The 21,887-nt window shown below is 49.9% G+C and overlaps 1 protein-coding gene across 15 annotated transcripts in view; it reads right to left on the bottom strand.

Annotated features, from left to right (window-relative positions):
* DYSF (dysferlin) overlaps window positions 1-21,887 on the bottom strand; it is a 202,959-nt gene that overhangs the window by 116,770 nt on the left and 64,302 nt on the right. For 8 of the 15 annotated variants that reach the window (XM_032410734.1, XM_032410730.1, XM_032410728.1 and 5 more), the window contains 7 exons: window positions 17,163-17,231; window positions 16,989-17,032; window positions 13,443-13,525; window positions 4,445-4,560; window positions 3,812-3,925; window positions 2,357-2,534; window positions 1,644-1,768 (listed from right to left, as the gene is read on the bottom strand). In XM_032410734.1, the coding sequence (XP_032266625.1) occupies window positions 1,644-1,768; window positions 2,357-2,534; window positions 3,812-3,925; window positions 4,445-4,560; window positions 13,443-13,525; window positions 16,989-17,032; window positions 17,163-17,231 (729 nt within the window). Of the gene's footprint in view, window positions 1-1,643; window positions 1,769-2,356; window positions 2,535-3,811; window positions 3,926-4,444; window positions 4,561-6,239; window positions 6,282-13,442; window positions 13,526-16,988; window positions 17,033-17,162; window positions 17,232-21,887 lie in introns of all 15 variants that reach the window. The other 7 variants (XM_032410732.1, XM_032410725.1, XM_032410723.1 and 4 more) reach the window with 1 other exon arrangement.

Genomic DNA, 21,887 nt, shown 5'->3' on the forward strand with positions numbered 1-21,887 from the left:
AACAGGTCTGCCATCTCACAGGTGAGGGACCATCTGAGCCCACACCAGTCCCCACCTGAAATGTTCTATCCCTCCCAAATCGTCCTGCCCAAGCAGGTTCGATCCCCTCCTTCCTTCAGGAACACTCAGACCACCTCCAATAACAGAGTTCCCTCTCCAAACTCGTGGCCCAGTCACTCCCAGGTCACATCTGTCTCCTGCTGGAGCTCCTCAGCAGCCGTCTCCTGAGCTCAGCCCTGAGCTGGGGGAGCCCTCACAGAAAACCTGTCCAGTCAAGGGCTTGCCATTCAGGCCCCTCAGGTCCCCTCCCCACCCATCGGCCTCCCTAAGCATGTGCCATTCTGATGACAGGCCTTGGGAAGAACACACAGTTCCCAGCCCTCAGGGAGCATCCTGTCAGAGAATGGCCACCCCAGAAGCCCGACTTGCACAGCAAGGACTCCAAGTCCTCCAGAACCTGGGTGCTGGCTGCTCTCCTCCCTCCCCAAGAGCTGCCAGTCTCAGGAAGGCTGTCCACCATGCCTTCGCATAGGCCGGCATCCCCTCCCCACCCCTCCAAGACCACCGTCCCCCCCTTCCCCTCCCCTGTGCTCCTGGCTGTGCTCACCTCCGCACCCACCAACACACACCTGAGCCTCTGCAACGCCTTCCCACCACCCCACTGCTCCTGCCTTGCTCCCACAGCGCAGCCACACCTGCCTCCCCCGGGTTCCGTGTCAGAAACACACAGACACAGCCCGGGGTCACCCCGAGGATCACCAGCTACCCACCCTTGATCTATACACCTCTATCCACTTCGTTCTCCTCCACTCTCTGGCCGAGCGCAGGGCCCCCAGCTCTCAGCATCCATGGGGAACCCCCAGGGGACTCCCTGGTCACCTCCAAAGCACAATTCCCTGCCTGACCTCGTACACTGTGCTTCTCCCTGTCTTCCCAACTCCCCAGCCACCAAGTCCTTCTAGCCCCAGCCCTGCAACTTTGTCCCCGAGGTCCCCTCCCGCCCAGTGCTTGTCACTGCTCCCAGACCACTGCCATGGCACCCTAACAGGGCTCCTGCCTCCCATCTCCTCGCTGCCTCCACAATGCCCTCCTGACACTCCTTGGCCCTCTCCCTCCTCTGAGTGCCCATCCTTCCTCGTGGCACTCCGGGAGTGTCACCTGCACTCGGGTTTGGAACCCCTGCGTGAGAGGTGTGGGTGAACCTGTGCTTGCCTTCACTAGACTGACCCCTAAAGGCAGGGCAGCTCCTTGTCCAAGTCCCCCGTGTGGCTATAAAGCTCCAGCACAAACCCTGGCGTGTGGCAGGAGGCGAAGGCATCTGATGCACGAACGCATGCATGCACAAGTGGGTGCCAGGCTCTGCCCGCGGCTCCAGCTTGCTTCCTCTCAGCTCCTTCTCTGCACTGTCTCCTACCTCACTGGGCCCCCAGATCATTCGCACTCCCTCCCCTCCCTTCCCGCTAGCAGGACAAGATCGCCAACCCAGGGAGCCACAGTCAGGACACAAAGGACCCTAGGCGCCGTGAGAGTCTGCAGGCACAGCTATGTGTAAGTGTGTCACTCCTGGGGGCCTGGTCCATGGACACCCCTGGGGGCAGGGTGCGGCACAGGGGGTGTGCAGGGGTGAGGCAGCTTCCACTCACCAGCCGATCTGCGATCCTGAGCAGCTGGTTCTGAGCCTCAACTCTGTGGCTGATGTCCTCCCAGTAGGATGACAGTACCACCACGGGCTTCACGTTGCCCCAGGGCAAGTAATAGTAGTGGCACCCTGGAAGGACACGAAGGGCCTGGTCCTGAGCCAGGAGTGCAGGGGTGGGCGGGAAGGGGCCCAAGGGTGAGACAGATTCAGACACCTGCTCCCTCCCGCTAAGAATCCCCTGGGACATACACGAACGGCCCATATTCCCCAGTGGCCAAACAGGGTGCCTGAGCTCCTTCCATCTGTTGAACGAACAGCTGGTGCTCTCATGAGGGTTCTTGAGCACATGCAAATGGAGGGATTGCTAGAAGGGCCCTGGAAAACCCAACTCTCCAAAATCTCTACGCGACTCCAAATAGCCACCATGAAATCAGCTATGGCCCTAGGTCAGGATCTTTCCCGACCACAGCCTGTTTTGGGAGCCCAATCTGTGGTCCTGGCAGCAAAGACCCACCTGGAGGGGAGCGGGGAGTGGGGGGTGGCACAGGGGCGGGGGGGGGAGGACAGAGCAGGGAGTCAGCCCAAACAGGTTTTCCTGGGCTGGGAGGGCCTTCGGGTGGGCCTCCGGCAGCTAGCTCTGCAGGAGAAGCAGGATTCTGGGTCGGGCCCCTGCTCTGTGGTCCGGGTCCCAGCCAGGCGCACAGCCCCCAGCCTCACCATCAAAGACTGCCCGGCTGTACTGGGTGGTGGAAGCCAGTGGCAGGCACGTCGTGTCGAACTTGTTGCCGTAGTTCCCAATGCTGACCTCGAACTGGATGGCATCGTCCACATCCTGGAGCATGGAGGCCGAGTAGAAGGCAGCAAAGAGGGAGTACTTGCGCCTCCGGAGATATTTCTGGGGGCAGAAAGGGCAGCTGCTGGGTCACGGGAGGAGGAAGGAAGACACTGGGGTGGGGAGGGGTCACATGTCTGGCAGGCCCCGGCCGTGACTGGCGCCCAATAAATCCTGGCTGGACGGATGGGTGGTGAATGGTCCAGCGAAGCAACAGTGCCCAGATTTGGTTACTAACTGAACAAACTCATTCCAGGCCTGTGTGTTTGGCCATGTTCCTCTAATAAGGTCTGCTCCTCCAAGGTCATGCTGCTCCTTAATCCAAACCAGCAGCCATGGCACCGCCCGCCCCCCTCCCCCCCACCCAGGGGAAGCCTGGTCTCCTGCATCTGCCATTCAAAAGGGGCCGAAGGCTCTAAACGGCCATGCCGCTGCCCAGAGCTCCCACCCCGTGCCACTCGGGGTCCCCAGCACGCCACCCAGCTCTGCGGTAGACACAAGCTGCCACGTGCGGGGGGAGGAATGTCCCCTCTGGGTATCGGGCACACGGCTGAGGACATGGCAGGCTCTCGATCACACAGCCGGGTCTGAATCGAGATGACTCTGCGATCCCCTTCATGGAAGGCAGAGAGAAAAGGGTTAACACAACCGGGTTGTGGAATGATGTGAAATAGTAATAACAGCTAACGCTTATTGACTGCTGTTGCGTACAGCTTTGAATTAATGCAATTCTCACAACAATCTTAGGAGGTAAGTATACTTACTACCCCTGCTTCATTGATAAGGAAAGTGCTAGAGCCAGTAAGTGGTCAAGCCAGGATTCAAACCAGCGCTTTCTGGCTAGAGTCTGAGAGCTTAACCCACCACACAGACCCCATCCAGCCACCTCCTGGGCACAAGGCTCGGCTCTCGCACTTGCTGCTCTGGTATATTTGAGTCTCAGTGTCCTCATCTGTAAAACGGAGATACTAAAAGCAACCACCTCACAGGTGCTGGAAGGACTCCACGACATCAAGTGTCACTAGCAAAGCATCTGACATATGGTGAGTGATTGATAAGTGTGAGCTGTTCCTACGTTATTGTTATAAAATAGACCTCTCACTCTGCATCAAGTTCTAGGCTTGTAAAATAGTTTCGTTTATTTTCTTTGAGCCTCTGAACATTCCTCAGGGAGACAGGGTAGCTGTGGGGTTACTGGTATGTCACAGCCGAGGCACTAAGGCCCAGAAGGGTGAAGGCACAGACCGTGGGTGGAGCTGAGCCCTCCTCCACCATGACACTAGGAACCAGCCCCGTTTGGCTGCCACCTCCTTCACCCCTTCCAGAGCCACACCCCTCACCTCCACCCGAAGGATGTCATCCGCAGGGAGGTCCTCCACCTTTTGCTCGCTGTGCTCCACCAGCTTGGTCTCCAGGGAGAGCAGAAGCCGACCTCGGTAGGCCACGCCTTCTCCCTAAGAGGGGAGGTTAGGTCACCAGGAGCAGAGGGGATGGAGGGAAGGAGAAGAAGGAAAGGGACCTGATCTGGCCCTGAAGTTGCTCCTCCCTCAGGCAACCAGGAGGGCCCTGGTCTACCCCCATCACTCTGCAGATAAGGAAACAGTGGCCCAGAGAGTTCGGGGGACATGACAAGCCACCCAGATGATCAGTATCAGACTCCAACCCAGCCAGAGAAGAGATGAAACCTGACACAGATGAGACCTGGGTCCCTCAGGGGCCAGGAAAATGAGGGGGCAAGGGGGTCAGGCTGGCCCTGAAGGAGAAGCAAAGGGGAGGGGAGTGAGAAGGAAGAAGGGGCCAGGAGAGGGCCAGGCAGAAGGAGGCTTTCTCTGAGGTGGGGGCTGTCTGGCCGTGGGCCCACTCAAGCTCCATCAGGCCCTTGGAGTCTGGACCAGAGCAGATGCTACCCAGGCTGGAAGCGCCCTGCACACAGGCCCGGGGATCTGGGTGTGCGGGGGTGCTGGTGGGCTCACCTTGCCTGTGTTGAGTTCCGCATAGGGGTCCGGGAAGCCAGTGAACTCCCTGGGGCTGCCGTAGAGGTTGACATAGCAGGGCCCGAAGGTGGGGAGGAAGCCCAGGTGGTCATCCACTGGGAGACACAGGTGGGGGTCAGAGGAGCCAGCTCCATGGAGCCTTCTAGTGCTCAACCCAGCCAGCCTCAGGCCTGAGCCCATCCCTGGCCCTCAGTTCCCTGAACACGCATGGGATGCAGTGCCCACAAGTGCAGAAAGAATGGTGACACTGACCATTGTCTCCCATAGGCCCCTTAATCCTCACCACTCTGCTGGGACATGGAGATGCTTATTACTTTTATTATCTCATTTTACAGATGAGAAAACTGAGGCTCAGAGATGCAAAGGAACACCTCACTACAAAGTGGCATCACCCAAAATGCTCTGACCTCAAAGCCCATGCACTTAGCCAGCATGCAAAGCTGGGGCTCAGGGCCCTCCACTGTCCTGCCCCTCTCAGGCTGCACCCCGTCCTGTATCCCCACTCCTCCTGCACAGAAGTGTGGGGGGGAACAAAGGAGGCCCCAGAGTTTGGTGACCAGAGAAGCCACCCCCCCGGGGAGGCAGGGCAGGGACCTGGTTAGATGTCCCAACCCACAAGGCAAACCCCCCACCCCCGGGCACATGTCCCCCTTACCCCCATGTCATTATGAAGTCGAGACAGATTACCTAACAGCCCTGACTCATGCCAGCATTCTGTCTCCCTCCCCACATTGTGCAAAGAACCACCTTTCAGTGGAACAGGTTGGAGGAGAGTGAAAAGGAGAATCCCACCAATGATGAGGGAAGTCTTCTCTCTACATCACTTCCCTCCTTTTCAGAGGCCCTCTGTTGTTATGTCATGATTTTCCAGCCAATGGCCAAGTTTCCTAAGACAGGACTTCACTGGACATACTCTGAGAACCCCAAAAAGCCAGGGTGTCTCTTCCAGAGGAAGTCAGGGGGAGAGGCTGTTTCCAGAATGCCACAAATAGGAAGGGGGCCCACGAGCAGGAATCATCTGGGATGATCCAATCCATAGGAGCAAGGATGGGGCAAGGTAGGCACAGAATAAATGGCCTCAGCAAGGAAATGCATGAGCCAGACCTAAGGACAGGAGCTGTGAACTCCGAGTCCCGCCGCGTGCCAAGACCCTGGGGTGATGCGGGGTGGGCAGGGACAGGGCTGGAGAAATAGATACTGCCGACCAGAGCATAGGAGCGTGCCTCCCCACAGAGCCGGTCGCCCAGCCACCGTCCAGGCTCTCCCCCTAGTCCCCAGCACACACAGGGCTCTGGCATTTGGGACAGAGGTGGGAGGCCCAGGCAGAGGAAACTAACATGGGCTTTACTAATTATTTGTACTAATCATCTCCATTATGATTTACCTTGTGAACTTCAAGAGTTTTCCACTCACCCTGGCCTCCTCCTGATCCCCAAGATGCCTTGCCCAGGCCCCCACCCCACCGCTCCCTGCCTGAGAGAGTGGACTCATTTGAGCCTGAGCTGGAGCCCAGCAGGTTCAGGAAAGGGTTGGGGGGAGGGAAGGGGCAGGGGGGGGGGCTGGGAGGGGAATTGTCTTTAAAGCATTCCAAGCGATTTTCATATTCAACCTGCATGGAGAGGTAACAGCCAAAGGTAAGCTCAGGGACCGAGGTGGTGAATCTCAGCCCCACCTCAGGCAAATCAAAAACTTCCCAGAAACCAGCACCCTCTCCCCTCCAGCGAAAACCCCAAGGCCCACCCCCCTTGCCATCCCCGGCGGGGAAAGCACATACGGTCCATGGCGGGAGAAGGCTTGGCCACACCTGCAGGTTCCTCTGAAGCATAAAGAAATGGAAAAGGGGTTAGGATGGACATGACTGAGAGGAGGACTGGTTACGTGAACAGGCGTGTGGATGGAGAACTGGCAGACAGACAGATGGAAAGACAGACAGCCCCCGTGGGGGAAACAGATGTGGCCCGAGGCCCCACCCCCAGCCCAGGTGTGAGTGTATCACAAACAAAGTCATCACCGCGCCACCTCCCTCCCCCAGCCAGACACAGCCCTTAGTGCCAGGGTGAGCCCTGAGGTCCCTCCCCACCGAGGTCTGCCTACCTATGTCTGTGCTCTGCTTGCCAATTGAAAATGGGACCTGAAACTTGACTCAGTATATTCAGGTAATAACACAGAAAAGAAATTGTGCTTTTTTTTCTATATTATAGCCAAATAAGCGAGGGAAACAGACACAAAGAAAGGGTGGGGGTTGAAACAGGAACAGGCAGCGAGGCACACCCAGCACTCCACCCAACAAGCAGGTTGACACTTGGGACCAAGTTCACGGAGCAAGGGCATTTCAAGGTACAACATCTCCATCTAGTGGCTACTTTCAGGATTGCCACTGAGGACACCATGTTGCATTTTCACAACGGCAGGCACGGGGATCTGGCTTCAGGCATCTTCCACTTCAAGGGAAGCACAGTGCCAGACACTGCCCATTAGCTGAAGATTCTACACACTTGGACGTGCCCCTAAATGCTGGTAAGGGGTGTCTGGAAATGAGAGAAGCAAGGAAGGAGAAGCAAAAAATGAGAGAAGCAAGGAAGGAGATGCTCTAGCACCCTTCTGGGCTCTTGGAATCTATCCCTCACTTCTAGACAGATCTAAAACAGCCCGCAGGGAGTGGGCACCCTTCACTCTCCTTCCATGGTCCTCTCTGATTTCAGCCTCTTCCTGCATTCTGACCCTCCCTGTCTCCTCCTCCAACCAGCTGATCATGACCCAGCCTGTCGATATGGCTGGTAAAATCTTTGATTATTTTCATTCATTGGTCATCTTTATCTACTTGTCTCCTCCCCAAAAATATATATCTATGACTATTTCCTCATAGCTTCATGACTATAATTAAGAGCCAAGAGCCAAGAGTTGAGCAAAACAGTGTGAAGGAAGACTGAGTAAGAGACACACAGAGAGAGAGTGAAGACGAGAGAGAAGGGGAACATGGAAGTCCAGATACGAGGCCAGGGCTGACCCCACTAGTGCAGAAGGCAGCAGGAGGGCAAGGTCCAGCTGCAGGGGGCCCAGGCCCTGGGACCCAGCCCCACAGCTCTCAGTGGCCAGGCCTCAGTGAGGAATGCGGCTAGAGCTGCAGAAACCATAATTCATGGCCGTTTTCATATCCACAGGACTAGGTTTTCATCGGTGGGGGAGCCAGGCCTCTGGTCACAGGGGAGCTTTTAGCCACAGGGAGAGGACCGACATGGGCACAGCTGCAGTGCCGAGGAGAGTAGCAACCAGGGCCCACCGGAAGGAAACAGATTCCATTTTAAGCTCCTTCCAAATGATTACAAACAGACCTGGCCAGTTATCGCAGGCTAATGAGGCCGAGGTCACAGCTCTGACCACCATGTGCTTCCTGCAGAGGCCAACTCCGAATCCTGGCTGTAAACCGGTGCCCAGCCTAGACACAGATGTCCCCAGAACCCCGCCAGCCATCTGACCAACACACACCTCTGGGGTCCAGGAGGACCGAGCGGGTGGCTGCCGACCAGCCTACTTCCCAGGGGCGCCTCTCATGAATTCCTTCATTTCTTCATTCATCCATTCACTCATTCAACAAACCTAATCAGGCACAGTGCTGGGCACTGAGTAAGACATGGCCCTGCTGACAGCTTTGACCAATGATTCCTAATTTGGGGGCAGGGTCACAGGTCTCCGGGGTACTGAGGATCATCTCAGGTTCTCTCCTCTGTGTCTGCAGACAGCTCATAAAGTCAAGGGCAAAGTGACCGATGAAGCTACCTCACACAAAGCCACCATTCAGTCCTCATCACCCTCTGCCAAAACGCAAGTGTCCTGCTGTGTTTTCCCCAAGCCCAGAGAACCAGGGCTGTAGAAGCCCCAGAACTTGGAGGAATATTCCCAGTTTTGTGGCCTGAGCCAACAAACCTAACTCCCTCCCCCGGGGGAAAGCCAGAGAAGACCAGGAGCAGGCTCTCCCGGCCCTGTGAGCCACACATCACAGCCCTGCAGTGTCCACAGACACCCGCGTCTCCTCCTAGAGAAGCTGAGGCTGTTACCTGCCATCAGCTCCACCAGCTCCCTCCCTCAGCACATCTCCCATGCTCACAGCTTGGCGGCCTGACACCAGCTGGTGCCAGGCAGGAGGAGAGGCTGAGAACTGCTGGGAAATCATCATCAATGCTCCAAAGACCAAAAAAAAAAAAAAAAAAACCACACACACACAAAAGCAAAAAACTTTGGGTTTCTTAGAAAAAACTGTAGGCTACCAGTGCCATCTTTGCAGTATGATTTCCATATGTATAGAGTTATAAAAGAATCTGTGTCATTTCATGGGTCTCATGTGCCCGTTACCTTTTGAAAGAACCGCAGCTTCTAAGGAAATCACTCCTTTTTAGAAAACAAAATTTTTACTAAATGCTTCGGGGTACAGGGTCCAAGGAATACTTAAGTGTGCCCAGGCAAACTTGTGGGCAGACGTGCTTAAGAGGCTACTGTTAGGTCCCGTCCTCGCTGGAAAGAAAAACAAAAACATGAAAACAAAAACTCCTGGTTGGGCCAAATATTCTGGTGAACCAGGAGGTGGGGGAATATAGAGAAACAACTGGTTTTTACAGTTTGGTTGAGTTGGGGCTTTTGGGAGCTGTGGGAAAATAGTGTCGTGCGTTGCCCAGGTGGGCTGGATCCCCCTCATGTGAAGGAAAAATGCAAACAGTTGAAAGGAAAGTCAGAGTGACCCATCCTGAGATGGCCTTGGGACAAATGGGAGAAGCTGAGCAGGGAGCAAGGCAAACACTACCCTGCAGCATCTCAGAAGGGGATGCATGTCAGAGGCGTCATGAGGCCTGGCTCTATTTTGAGCAAGAAGTTACACTCTTGTATTGTTTCAGAGATCAAGCTATTTAACAACACATTTAAAACTGACTGGCCATAGTTGCAAGAAGATTCTCCTTTATTCCCGAAACAATCTGTGGGAGAGGAGGAACCCACCTTCCAAGGCCTCCCTGAACCACACGGGGTTGCCCATGACCTGAACGCCATCTAGTGGCCAAATAAACATCTTCCTCACATTCCCATTAAAACCTTCACAGGGACCCTGAAAAAGATGCAGGCCAACATCACCAACAGTAATGAAGACTGATGGGGAGACAGGGATCTAAACTCTCCCTCCGACAGCTGATGGCAGGCACAGCTGTAGCCTCATGAAATAGTAGCCGTCGGAGAACAGTCAGAAGGGCACTTTGTGCTTCTACCAGGGTCCGCCCCTGGATTCTAAGGGTGGGGGACAGCACCAGTGGGAAAACTGGAGAAGGTTCCTTCCATACCAGGAGTTTTGATCTGCAAGGGGTCCAGAATGTCCCCTCTCCCACCTCATCCTCATAACGCACTGCCTCCCACCTCAAATCTTTCTACCTGTCCATCCAAAATAGCCATTCCCAGAAATTATCTGAACAGCACCAGAGACGGGGGACTGAATCCTGGGATAATTGTTCCCAGTTGGGAGGGGGAGGGGCAGGGGCAGGAGGGGCCCTCCTAGCAGTGCCCTATGGAAGGCAGTTTCTGTGTATTCCACCGATTAAAAGTATCAACGATGAAGTCAGAACGGCCGAGCACAGCGAGATATTAAAGCTGAGTGAGGACACCTGGAATTCCACTGCACAATTCTGTATTTTCATGTGTGTCTCAATTTTCTATAATTAAAAGGTGGGGTTTTTTAATGTTTCAGAGAACCTAGAAGAAGGGATTGCTCAACTTCAAGAGCACGAGGTGGAGTCTTCCAGAAACTGGGCACATTCCCCTGTGCTCCAGGTAAAGATCTGTCAAGATGGATGGACAGAGAACAATGCACCTGTCTGTAGAAAGAGACCAACACCAACCACGTCTTGCTAGAGAGTGAATAAAGGAGAAAGGAAGATTCACAGAGTGCCAACCAAGATGGTGTAGCAGCATCTGCACGATTCCAGAGAACATTTACCTGAAAGTCTCAGGAAGTGATTTGGAATTCTCAACAGAGTGCAAGAAGACATAACTTTTGTGGAACAAAGTAAAACTTCTGGGAGAGAACAGACAAGAAAGAAAATGGAAATATCAAAGGAATGACAGAGGGAAAAGAAGGCAGGACGAGAAACTAAAAATGCAAGGGCCAATTTTAAACCACATGGAAAGCAGTCAGGAGAACTAGTACAGGGAAAGAAATCAGATTAGTGATGCAGAAAGCCAATAATAATGATACTACACAGCAAACATTACTTTACTTTAGGGTTTCATGCGTACCAGACACTCTAAGAATGTTACATTTAAAATCTCACTGGATCTTTACAACAACCTTATGAGGCCAGGACTGGTGAGAGGAGAGAAGTGACTCACTCAGCTACAAAGAAGCAGAATTGGGACCCAAGCTGCCTGCTTCCAGAGCTCCTCTTATCCCTACCCCACCCTGCCTTCAGCTGCTCATGTTCCCATGTTGGAATAAATTATTCCTCAACTCAGATTTAAAGAATTCTCCATGTCTCAAAATTCAATGAAAAGAGTCCTGCCCCTAGATACATCAGAGTAATTTAACCATAAGGAAAAAAAAAATGCATTCCTACAAGCAGCATCTAGTTAGAAAAAGGTAGACTACCTACAAAAAAAATCAAATCTGCTTTCGGAAAGTGCACCTACATAAATTCAAAATAGACTAAATATTTAAATGTAAAAAAAATTAAAAAGAGATTTAAATATAACCCTGGGGTTTGCTGAAGGCCAAAAGCATGACCTATAGGGCAGAAACCATATCATTGTTTAGATAAGAGATTTTGAAAATAAGCACAAGAAGTTAATTAGAAAGTCTTACAAGGAAACAACAAAATAAGTTGAAAAGAGTTAAAGATAAGAGTAAAAAGCTGACAGAACAAAAAATAAGAAAAGAAAAAATTAGAAAATTAAGAAAAAAATATTAGAATTGATAAATAAATCCAAAAGTTGATTCTTTGAAAAGTCCAACAAAGTGTGTGTGTGTGGCGGCGCTGGGGGGGGGGGGGTCTTGTAACAAGGCTAATCAAGAAAAAAAAGAAAGAAAACTCAAACACATATCATTAAAAATAAGAAAGGGGGAAAATACCACAGGTAGAGAGAATTGTTTAAATTATAAAAGACAGCTCTCTACAACAACTATGTAAATAAATTAGAGGAGCTCAGCATAGTGAATACTCTTCTAGGAAGATATAAATTATTAAAAGTGACTATCATAAAAGTAACAAACTAAAAATAACAGTGATCACAGGAGAAACTGAAAAGTTTTTAAAGAGTTAGTGCTATACCCACTAAAAAGGGCACCCAGCCCATCTGGTTTTATGGGTGAATTCTTTCAAACCCTCAAAAGACTATGTTCTTATGTTATATAAACTGCTCCAGATGTTAGAAAAGACTTTAAATCTTTCCAATTAATTTTACAGAGCCAGCATTACCCAGATACCAAAACCTAAGAAATAGCAACCAGACATACCAATTAAAGATAATAGAAAATCAAGAAACAGGCCCAAGAACATATTTAGGAATTCAGTAGGGGATAAAGGTGGCATTTCAAAATATAGGGGAAAGATTATTCAATATACACTGTTGGTGTTATTCACAAAGAACAACTGTGAATAAAGTAATGTTAGATCCTTGCCTTATTGGCTAAGGAAAAGGTTAACAGATTTGGCTACATAAAAATTTTAAATTTCTATACACCAAATTCTATTAAATGGTAAAATAAAACAGACAAGAATTATTTACCACTTATATGATGGGGGAAATTTAACATCCATATATATACAGAACTCTTACAAAACAATGAGAAAAAGACAAACATATGATCAGAAATATGGGCCAAGACAATGAACAGGCAATTTATAACAGAATAAATATAAAGTATATAAATATATAATATGTAAATATAAATTAATTATTAAAATATTTTTTAAATTGCATTCATCAACTTTAGCAGCTACTGATGAAATGAAAATTAAGGCAACAATGAAATTCACCCATCAAATTAACAAAGTTCTTTTTAATATTATTTTACCCTGTGTTGGTGAAGGTACAGCAAAAGAAGCTCATGTGAGTGACCAGAGTGTACATTAGTCCAATCTTTTCGAAGGGCGATTTTGATATATACAAATCACTTTAAAATGTACAAATCCTTTGATACAGCAATTCCACGTCTAAGTATTCATTCAAAAAAAAATCATGAATTGCATAAAGATTCAGCTACAAAAATATTCCTTAAAAGTTAGTTCTTTATAACGTAGAAAAATTAGAAAGCACCCAAGTATTCATCATTAACTGGTTAACGTGGATTATGGTACATTCACACAATGGAATATGTGTATTCATTTAAAATTATATTGTAGAAGAATATTTAATAACATGAATAAAATCTGTTGCATTGCCGAGTGACAAAAAGCAATTTTCAAAACAATTGTTTCAGAATACTTTTTAATGCACACACATGTGTATGTGTACATATACATACATACACATGAAAAACTCCCAGAATATTAATCATCAGCTCTTGTCTGGGGGGGTAAGCAGATGAGGAATTTTTATGGGTAAGTTTTATATTCTTCTTCAGTATCTTTAAAATTTTACAAAATGGTCATGGCCTACTTTTTAACTGACCAATGAAAGCTATTTCGAAATAGAAGCTGCTGGAGCACAGTCGACCATAGCACAGAACCTGGTACAGCCACTGATGTTATCCGCAGGACTGAATGATCCTCTCTATACCAGTCAGCGGTGTATCCCCCCAGCCAAGGTGTAGAGAATCCGAAATGTCTGTAAGCCCATTTTTCAAATTGGCCATAGCCCTTCTTCACGGAAAATAGGCTGCGATGGCCTTATAATTAATATTCCCTTTTCTGAACTCTCAAAACTAGGGATTTTAAGACAGGTAGGGGTGCGTCAGGGGAGAGCACGATGGGGGGAACCAGAGGACAGAACAAAGGGGGGAACTTACCTTCTATTTCTCCTCCAGGGGCAGAGATTTTTGACATACTCAGGTAGGTGGTGGCCACGATGTCATTGTGGGTGAGGCGGTCCCTAGAATAAGGGGGCAGAGGGGGCCTGAACACAGGAGAAGGACTGCAGGCCACAGCCCACTCAGGGAGGAGAGGGCCTCAGTTATACATCTTTAGGGGTGCCAGTCTTCACACTGGGTATGTTACTGAGGGAAGAAGAGACTGGAAAGAAAGCATTGCCCAAGACTCCTCTGGAGGGAACTCGTCCATCTGGCCAACCACCAGCAACCCATCAGCCAACCAACACTGGGCTGCCAGCCTGGATGTCTGGGGAGACATCGGCAGGTTGAAAGGAAAGAGGCCAGAGGCAGGAGGCCGGGTGAGAGAACAGGAGGCTGCTCAGAGAGCCAGACTCCCAGACCCACACAGAGCCAAGTTCCAGAACCTCAAGAAATATCCAGACCAGGAGAAAACCAGGCAACCGGGAAGAAACTATGTCTAAGACCACAGTCTTAAATTAGCTTATATTAGCTAATGCACAATTACGCCTTGTATCTGACTTTATATGAGATGAAGCACTTGTAACCTCCTTTATCTCAAGGGACCCTCTCAGGAGCCTTGAGGAATGGCTACTTTTATTAACCTCTCCATTCCACAGATGAGCAAGTTGAGGCTCAGAAATGGAAGGTCCTTGCCCAAGGCAGAGCCAGAACTGAAACTCTGGTGTCCTGACTCCTGGTCCAGTGCTCCTGCCATGGCACATGCTGTTCCTGTATACGACACGGGGGCCTGTCCCTGTCAGGCTTCCCAGGAGGAAGGCTTCTCCCCTCCCCAACCAGCATAGGGGACTGTGGGTAGGAGTTCAAGCAGCCCGACTATCATGGATGAGCCCATTAGCCAACAGTGTCCCACGCAGCCCCTCCCTCTGAGTCAATAATACAGAGAACAGCTGGCATTTATTGAGCGCCTACTGAAAGCCAAGCGATGTGCTAAGATCATCACATGAATTAGCTCTAAGCCTCCCTCGGCCCTGTGAGGCAGGTACTACCATTAGCCTCATTTCAGATGATGAGATGGCAAAACCGGGGTTTGAGTCAGCTGCGCCTGACACGGGAAACAGGGCTTCAGCCGCTGCTTCCTGTCAGGCTAGTGCAAGAGTTCTCAATCCAGCGATTTCGACCCCCAGGGACTTTTGGCAATGTCTGGAGACAGTCTTGAATGGGGGTGGGGGGCAGTTGAGAGACGCCATGGTTGCTACTAAACATCCTACAATGCACAGGACAGTCTCCCCCAGCAAAGAATTCTCTGGCCCAAAATGTCATAGGGCTAAGCTGAGAAATGCTGGACTGGGCCAGACCCATCTCCTTCCTTGAAATTTCCCCAGCTCCATCTTCCTCGGAGCCCTGTAGGCTCTCTGTCCCTCCTGTGAGTACCTTGGTCACAGGCATGCTTCGGGCGACAACACACCCAAGCCCCATTGTGAAAGACACACTTGGGCAAGGTTGCTTTGTTTTCCTCTTCAATCCTATACCCATTAGATGCCTGATCTCTGCCGCTTCCTCCCTTCCTCTCTGTACTTCCCAGGGAGGTGATTAAGCTCTGATTTTAAAGTGTTTCATCGGGGCAGGGACCTAACTAGGAAGAGTGCATTGTCAGCAGAGATTTTCATCCATTTTCCTGATGAATGATGTTAAGAAGCTCTGGAAAATAAAAATTTCCTGAAACACTCAACAGTGAGCTCATCAACACCAGATAACTGGCAGCTGACGGCACTGGGAAGCTACCTTCACGACCCACCCCCGGAAAAGAGTGGCACTTGGAGAAGAATGGGACTTCTCACCTCTGGTCTCATCTGAACCCTGTGAGAAAGGCAAGAAAAAGGGAGGAGAGAGATTCTGTTTTCATGAGGGTGGGAGTAGCTTTTTGGGTTTCTGTTTCTTAACAAAAAAGCAAATATTAAAGAATCGAAGGGAAGATTAAGTTACAGGGAAAAGGCCATGTGGACCATATCGTATTTCCAGGATTCAGGTAATAACAAAAGTTTATCTGAGTTTTCGGGGGGGGGGGGCGGGGGGAAACACTTTTCTGGATGGGCACTTGCAGCAGCAGAACGCTTTTTTGGCCAAGAGTTGGGTTTTGGGGCTTGGGGTTGCTTTTGGAAAATACAGCAAGTCTGAAAATAGACTCACAATAAAAATGCCACTTCAACCCAAACCAGAGAGGCAACCACCAGATTCCGTAATGTGTTCGGATTGTACAGTATGCTGATGCCTTTGACACAGCTCACACGGCCCCGGGCAAGGCCCAGCCGCCACACGCAAGACAACCGCACCCGTGTGCACGTGAGCACCCGGGAGTCCACACGCACGGACACAGACTCGCCGACAGCCAATCAGCCCCCATCCACGTGGCGCACTCAGGTGTACACACACCCTGAGAGCTGAGATGCAGAGGGGGTTCTGGGGACGCAGGCTCTCCCCCAGCCCACTGGCCCACGGAACATACCTGCGGTCAGGGCCCTAGAGGCCTCTCCCTCCTGGCCCTCCTGGCTGCAGCTTTCCTCTCTAATTCCCACAATCTGTTTTCTCTCGGCCTGGGGAGCTGGCGCACACTTTAATGGCTCTGTGGCCTGGGGGTTTTCCCTGGTCTCTCATTACCCTCCTGGCTGGGGGTGCCATGGCCAGAGACCAAAGGAGAACACGCTGGGAACCGCAAGGCCAAGACTTTTTGGGGGCAGAGAAAGGACAACTCTCTTTTTGGAAAGCCTGATGTATGGAAGGTCCTAGAGCTCATGCGTGGGAGCCCTAACAGCCCTCCAGGTGTGAGAGAGATCACACACCTTAACGTAGTGGGAAGCGGACAGCCCAGTGGTGAAGAGCACAGGCTCTGGGAGCAGCAGGCTTGGGTTCGATCCTGGCCTCAGCTGCTTCCCAGTTGTCCCTTCAGACAGATCACTCCCTCATCTATAAAGTAGCCAGGAGTCGAGCTGAGGATCACATGACGTCACGCATGTGAAATACTTGCTGGGCACGGGGCCTGGCACACAGTAGGTGCTCAGCAAGTGTTAGAGCACTTTTCTAAGATGTCCATGTGGCTCTTGCCCTCACCTGTTCCAAGCCTGCAGTGGTCCCACACCATTTCATGCTAGCAACACAAGGGGTGGGCGGTGGGGGGGGGTCACAGCCCATTCTCCCAGAAGCTCTACTCCTTCCAGCTTCCTTGCCTTTGCTTATGATCCTCTCCTCACTGGAGTGGCCTCACCCTGGACTTATCAAAACCCCACCTCCTCCAGGAAGCCTTCCTGGCACCCCCCGCCCTAAGGTATCTCAGGTACCCAGCTGGCTGCCCTCCTGTGCCTTGGAGCAGGGCTGTGAGTAAGCTTCCCAAGAACGGCCCACGCCCTCTCCTTCTCTGGCCTCCCAGCAGAGGATACTCCCTCACCTGAAATAGACTCTCCCACTACATGCTCTGAACTGAGGATAACTGAAGAACCCAGTGACCCCTGAAGATAGCCGCCTCCAAAGACTCCAAGACTCAGCACTCACCAGTCCATGACGCGAATCCTCATTTTTTCACACATGGAGGGAAACTGAAGAGGGAAGAGAGACATGTTGGGGTAGGGTCTTTTCAAAGAAGGGGAAGCCCAGGAAATGGGCAGGATGCTGGGGAGGCCAGGAGCCCAGGGCCTCCTGGAATGGGCCCGAGGGGGCAAGGCTCACCATGGCAGGCAGCGTGATGCTCTGGTTCCACTGAGGGTTGGCTGTCTTCTCCAGGATCTTGCTGCAGAGCTAGAAGACACAAGGGACAGGTGGATGGAGCTCCGAGGGGACTATGGACTCCCTTGGGGACCACCTCACCAGCTGGAGGCTGTTCTCTGCCATGTTGGCCACCCGTCAGGCTGGGCAGAAGAGTCTGGGGGCCTTGAAGGCTCAGACACAGGGGATTGCAGAGACAAAGCTCAATGGTAAATCAGACCCAGAGCTGGAGGGTATGGGGTGGGGTAGCAAGGGAGTGGGGGGGTGGGGGGGTGGGGGGGATAGACTGCCTGAATTCCACAGTCCTTCTACCCTTATCTCCTACCTCTGGCTGGAAATCCTCCCCCCCTCACCTCCCATATGGACATGACTTTAGTGTGGGGGCCCTGAGTCCAGACTGGCTTTCCCAGGGGTCCTACAGCCTGAGGCACTAACCTCTACCAGTCAGCCCAGACCACCTGCCCCTTTGGAAGACTGTGAGCCCTAGGAGATTAGAGGTGGGGGGAGGAGAAAGGGAAATGGTAGCGGGAGGGCCAGGGCTTGGGGGCCAGCCACCAGCATCTGAGAATGAGAGGAGAATTCAGTGAATATACAAACCCCATAAACCACAGTCTGCCTCAGATCAGCCCTGCTCTTAAGACTGGGCTTTCCACAATCAAGAAACCCAGCAGAGGTGGAAACTAGATCTAAACCAGTGGCTTGTGTGCCCTACCTATGCTTGGAACCATGCCCCTTAGCCAGCTCCAGGGCATCGTGTACCCTCACAGGAACAGCAGGTAAAGACTATTTCAGATTCATAGATGGTAGGTTTGCACGTCCTGCAGCCTTTTTCAGAGCATGTACTATGAGTCCTGCATTGTGCTCAGCATTTACGTGCATTATCTCATTTAATGAGCATCTGATCAGGGGCTTCAGTTACTCCATCAAATGAGGGTGCAGCCTCCATGGGGGGCCAGGACTTTGTCTCCATCCCTGGTCCACCCAATGCCAGCCCCTGTCCCCACCCTTCACCTCCCTGTGAGAAGAGCCCAGGCAAAGGCTGGGGGCAAGGAAGGATGCCAGGATTTGCTCCTTGTGCCAGCAAAGAAAGGAGTAAGGACAGAAGAGAGGGACAATGGGCAGAGAGTGAATGAAAATTCAAAGGGTTGAAGGCACATAAAAAGATGCTCAACCTCCCTCATAAGAAAAGAAACACAAATAAAACAAAGATACCATTTCTCACCCATCAGATTCATAAAATTCTCTAAAATCTGACAGCCCTCTGCTGGCAAGACTAGGGCGAAACTGCATGCTCATATTTTGCTGGTGGGAGAAAAAAATAGCTTGACCCTCCACACGGCAACTGGCCACTATCTCTCCAAATTGCAAATGCAAAAACCCTTTGACCCACCAGTTCCACCTCTAGACATTTATCCTACAGAAATACTCTCATCTGTGCAGAATGACATGTAACAAGGTTATTCACTGCAGCGCGGCTTGAACTATCAAGGATATGGAACAACCCACGTGTCCACCAATGGAGGACAGATTGAATAAATGATGGTCCAGCCACACAATGCAGCTCTAAAAAGAATGAGGACTGCTCTAGGATAGGAAACAGTTTCCAAGTTATATTATTAATTGAAAAAGGTAAGTCCTGGGGACGTAATGTACACATGATGACTATATGGTAGAGTATGTATGGTATATTTGAAAGCTGTTAAGACAGTAGCTCCTAGGAGTTCTCATCACAAGGAAAAAACATTTTTTCTTCCTTTTTTTATCTATATGAGACGATGAATGTTAACTAAACTTATAATCATTTTGCAATCTGTAAGTCAAGTCATCATGCTGTACCTCAAAATTTTATTTCAAAGGCTGCTCAATAACCGATGAAAATATGAGCCTATAAAAACGGTTTACCAAACTGAAGAGGTACAGTTGATTCTTGATGGTAGTTACACATTCTATAAATCACCAAGAACACTGAATTCCTGAATATTAAACCATTGCTCTGGGGGAATTTCAGGTTTAGGTTCCTACCAGCCTCTGTCACAACATTTTCATCAACTAATCAATACATAACCTTGTGTCATGTGTGTTTCTATTCAAGGATATCTTATTTAATATATACTGTTGATTCATTAACACTGAACTCTCGGTTAGCAGCACTATAACTCATGCCTGAATGAAGCTTATCTAACACATCTTCTCCTAAGGCACATCCCAGCCTTTTTGCACATAGAAACACCAGACAGCCCTTTGGCACACTCTAGGGGGGCATTTTGAACAGCAATATCACATAAAAAGCACCAAAATGTGACGAACATGACACCAGGTAGACCAAGAAAAGGACACTTCTTTACAGGATGACAACTGAAACAAAAAGGCAGACTCACGCTGTTCCGACTCAGTGGCAACGTGTGTCAGTCATTCCGCACAGTCCGCAAATCATCATGAAAGCCCCATGGGCATTAATTTTAGGATTACAAATAAATTTTAGCGAGTAGGTGAATTTGCAAATATGGAATCCACGAATAATGAAAACCAACTTAATCTGAATCCAATTGTTTTTCCAGTAGGGGAGAAGGGAGGGTTGGGAATGAAAGCAGTAGAGAGAAAAACATACTACTAAGAAATACACACAAATGTTAACAGTGGTTATCTCCAGAGTGATGTGGGGTACAAAAATATGGTTAGTTTTTTTTATTTTCCTTCATTTTCTCTTTTTTTCTATTTTTTTATAATTAATAGGTTTCCTTCTTGCATTCAGAAAGAAAGTTGTTTCAAAGTCTCTCACCCTGCTCCCCAAGTACCTCTCCTTTCCTTCTCACCAAGGTGGGTGGTTGGGTGTGTGTTTAATCAGGTATGGTTCACATCTTGGATAATAGTGCCACCAAGTGTCCATGGGAGGAAGTGCAATAAGGGCCAGGCTAGTGCGGATGGGAACACAGAGGACAAAACCCCAGGACTCCAGATTAAGTTATAATGAGAAAAAGTGACACGCGGGCAGGCTGAGGGAGAGGGACAGGCAGAATGAGACAGGCAGTAAGGGTAGCTGGAGGAGAGAGAGGGTGACACAAAGATCCTGGGACCATCAGGGAAGTCCAACAGGCTGAAGCTTTCAGAAGGGAAAGTAGGGGGGTGTAGCTTCTTGCAGAAGCCCAGTCACCAATCAGCTTTATATAGTCCTTTGCTTTGGCCAGGTCCCCTAACTCCATCACCTCCCACAGACATTTTGACCTACCTAGAAAAACCCCTGGGGCCAGCCAAGGGCATCTCAGAACAGAAGACCTTGGGAGATCAAGGTGCCTTCAAGGACCCAGGAGCAGCCAGGAGCGCTGGAGCTCTGAGACTCGGCTTCCAGAAAAGCCATTAAATTTGAAGGCAGGTCCATGTTGGTTCTCCCCACCATCAAAGCACCCTACCATTTTGGGGAATGTGAAACAAAAAATGAAAACAATCTTGAGACATGACTTTCCCTACCTGTCAAATTGGGAAATTAATCCCAATCTTTGGAAGAAGTGTCCCATAAGCCTGTCCAGCCACACCTTCCCACATCCTTCTTGCCTTCATTCCTTCTGTTACAATCCCTCCTGAGGCTAGATACGGGGCATCAGACCCCAAGCCCAAGCCCAAACTAACACTGCACTTGGGTAAGGATCTCACATGTGGGTGAGGACCTGCACTTGGGTGAGGACCCACAGTGAGCATTTACACCTCAATGTGAGAGAGTTTAAGATCCAAGTTACCTCTACCACATACATTTTCACTGAGACCCTGCGTTAGGCTTGGGAGGGAGGAGCCAGCTTGAAGGGGCTCCCAATGGCCAACGTCAGGACAGTTCATACATCCAACATAGTAATGACTGATTTTTAACACACGGAATTAATAAAAAGTATTGAGTTCCATAGTAATAGTCAAAGGCACTAAGGGAGAGGAAAGCTCTTCTTTCCAGAAAAACACCAACTTATGAAGAGAGAAGGAATGATAATGAGAAAATCACCACTTTGCAACCCCAAGTAAATGACTTATTCAGGCAAGGAGGTCAATGGCTGCATAGATCATTAGGTAAGAAGTTGCTGATACACACACAGTGTATATAACAGGATATACACACAGTGCCAAGATATCGCCCACAGATGACTTGCAAAGTACAAAACGGAGCATGTAGTTTGACAAGAGAGAGATCTGGAGACACCATCTTAAGCAAATGATCAGATAGTCATCACCAGTGATGGGACAATCTCACTCCGTTTCCTGTTGTGATGCAATATGGCACACACAACATCACCTAGGACACATTCTTGCTGAAATACTGAATCTGAAGGGAATCTAGTCTCAAGAACTAATTTCCAGTTTATAGGAAATGCGGGGGCCAGAGAAGCAAGGTAAACAACACCAGAAGGAAACAATCCAACAAATCCAGAACGTGGACAAATGGTCTGGGCTCTTCAAAAGTCAAGGGGTGAGAACAATTGTTGGGGTGGGTGGGGAAGGTCAGGAGGGGCTGTTACAGAAGAGACTAAAGAGGCATAAGGACCAAATGCACAGCATGAATTCTAGTTGGGTCTTAGATCAGCACAAAATTAAGCCATCTCCAAAGGACATTTTGGGGATAATCAGAGTAAATTTATATGAGCCAGAATCTGCTAATATTAGGGAATGACTGTTAATCTCATAGATGTGATAATGTTACCGTAGTTACAA

This window comes from Phoca vitulina, unplaced genomic scaffold (genome assembly GCF_004348235.1).
Source record: "Phoca vitulina isolate PV1807 unplaced genomic scaffold, GSC_HSeal_1.0 scaffold12, whole genome shotgun sequence".
In the NCBI taxonomy this organism is placed as follows: Eukaryota; Metazoa; Chordata; class Mammalia; order Carnivora; family Phocidae; genus Phoca; species Phoca vitulina.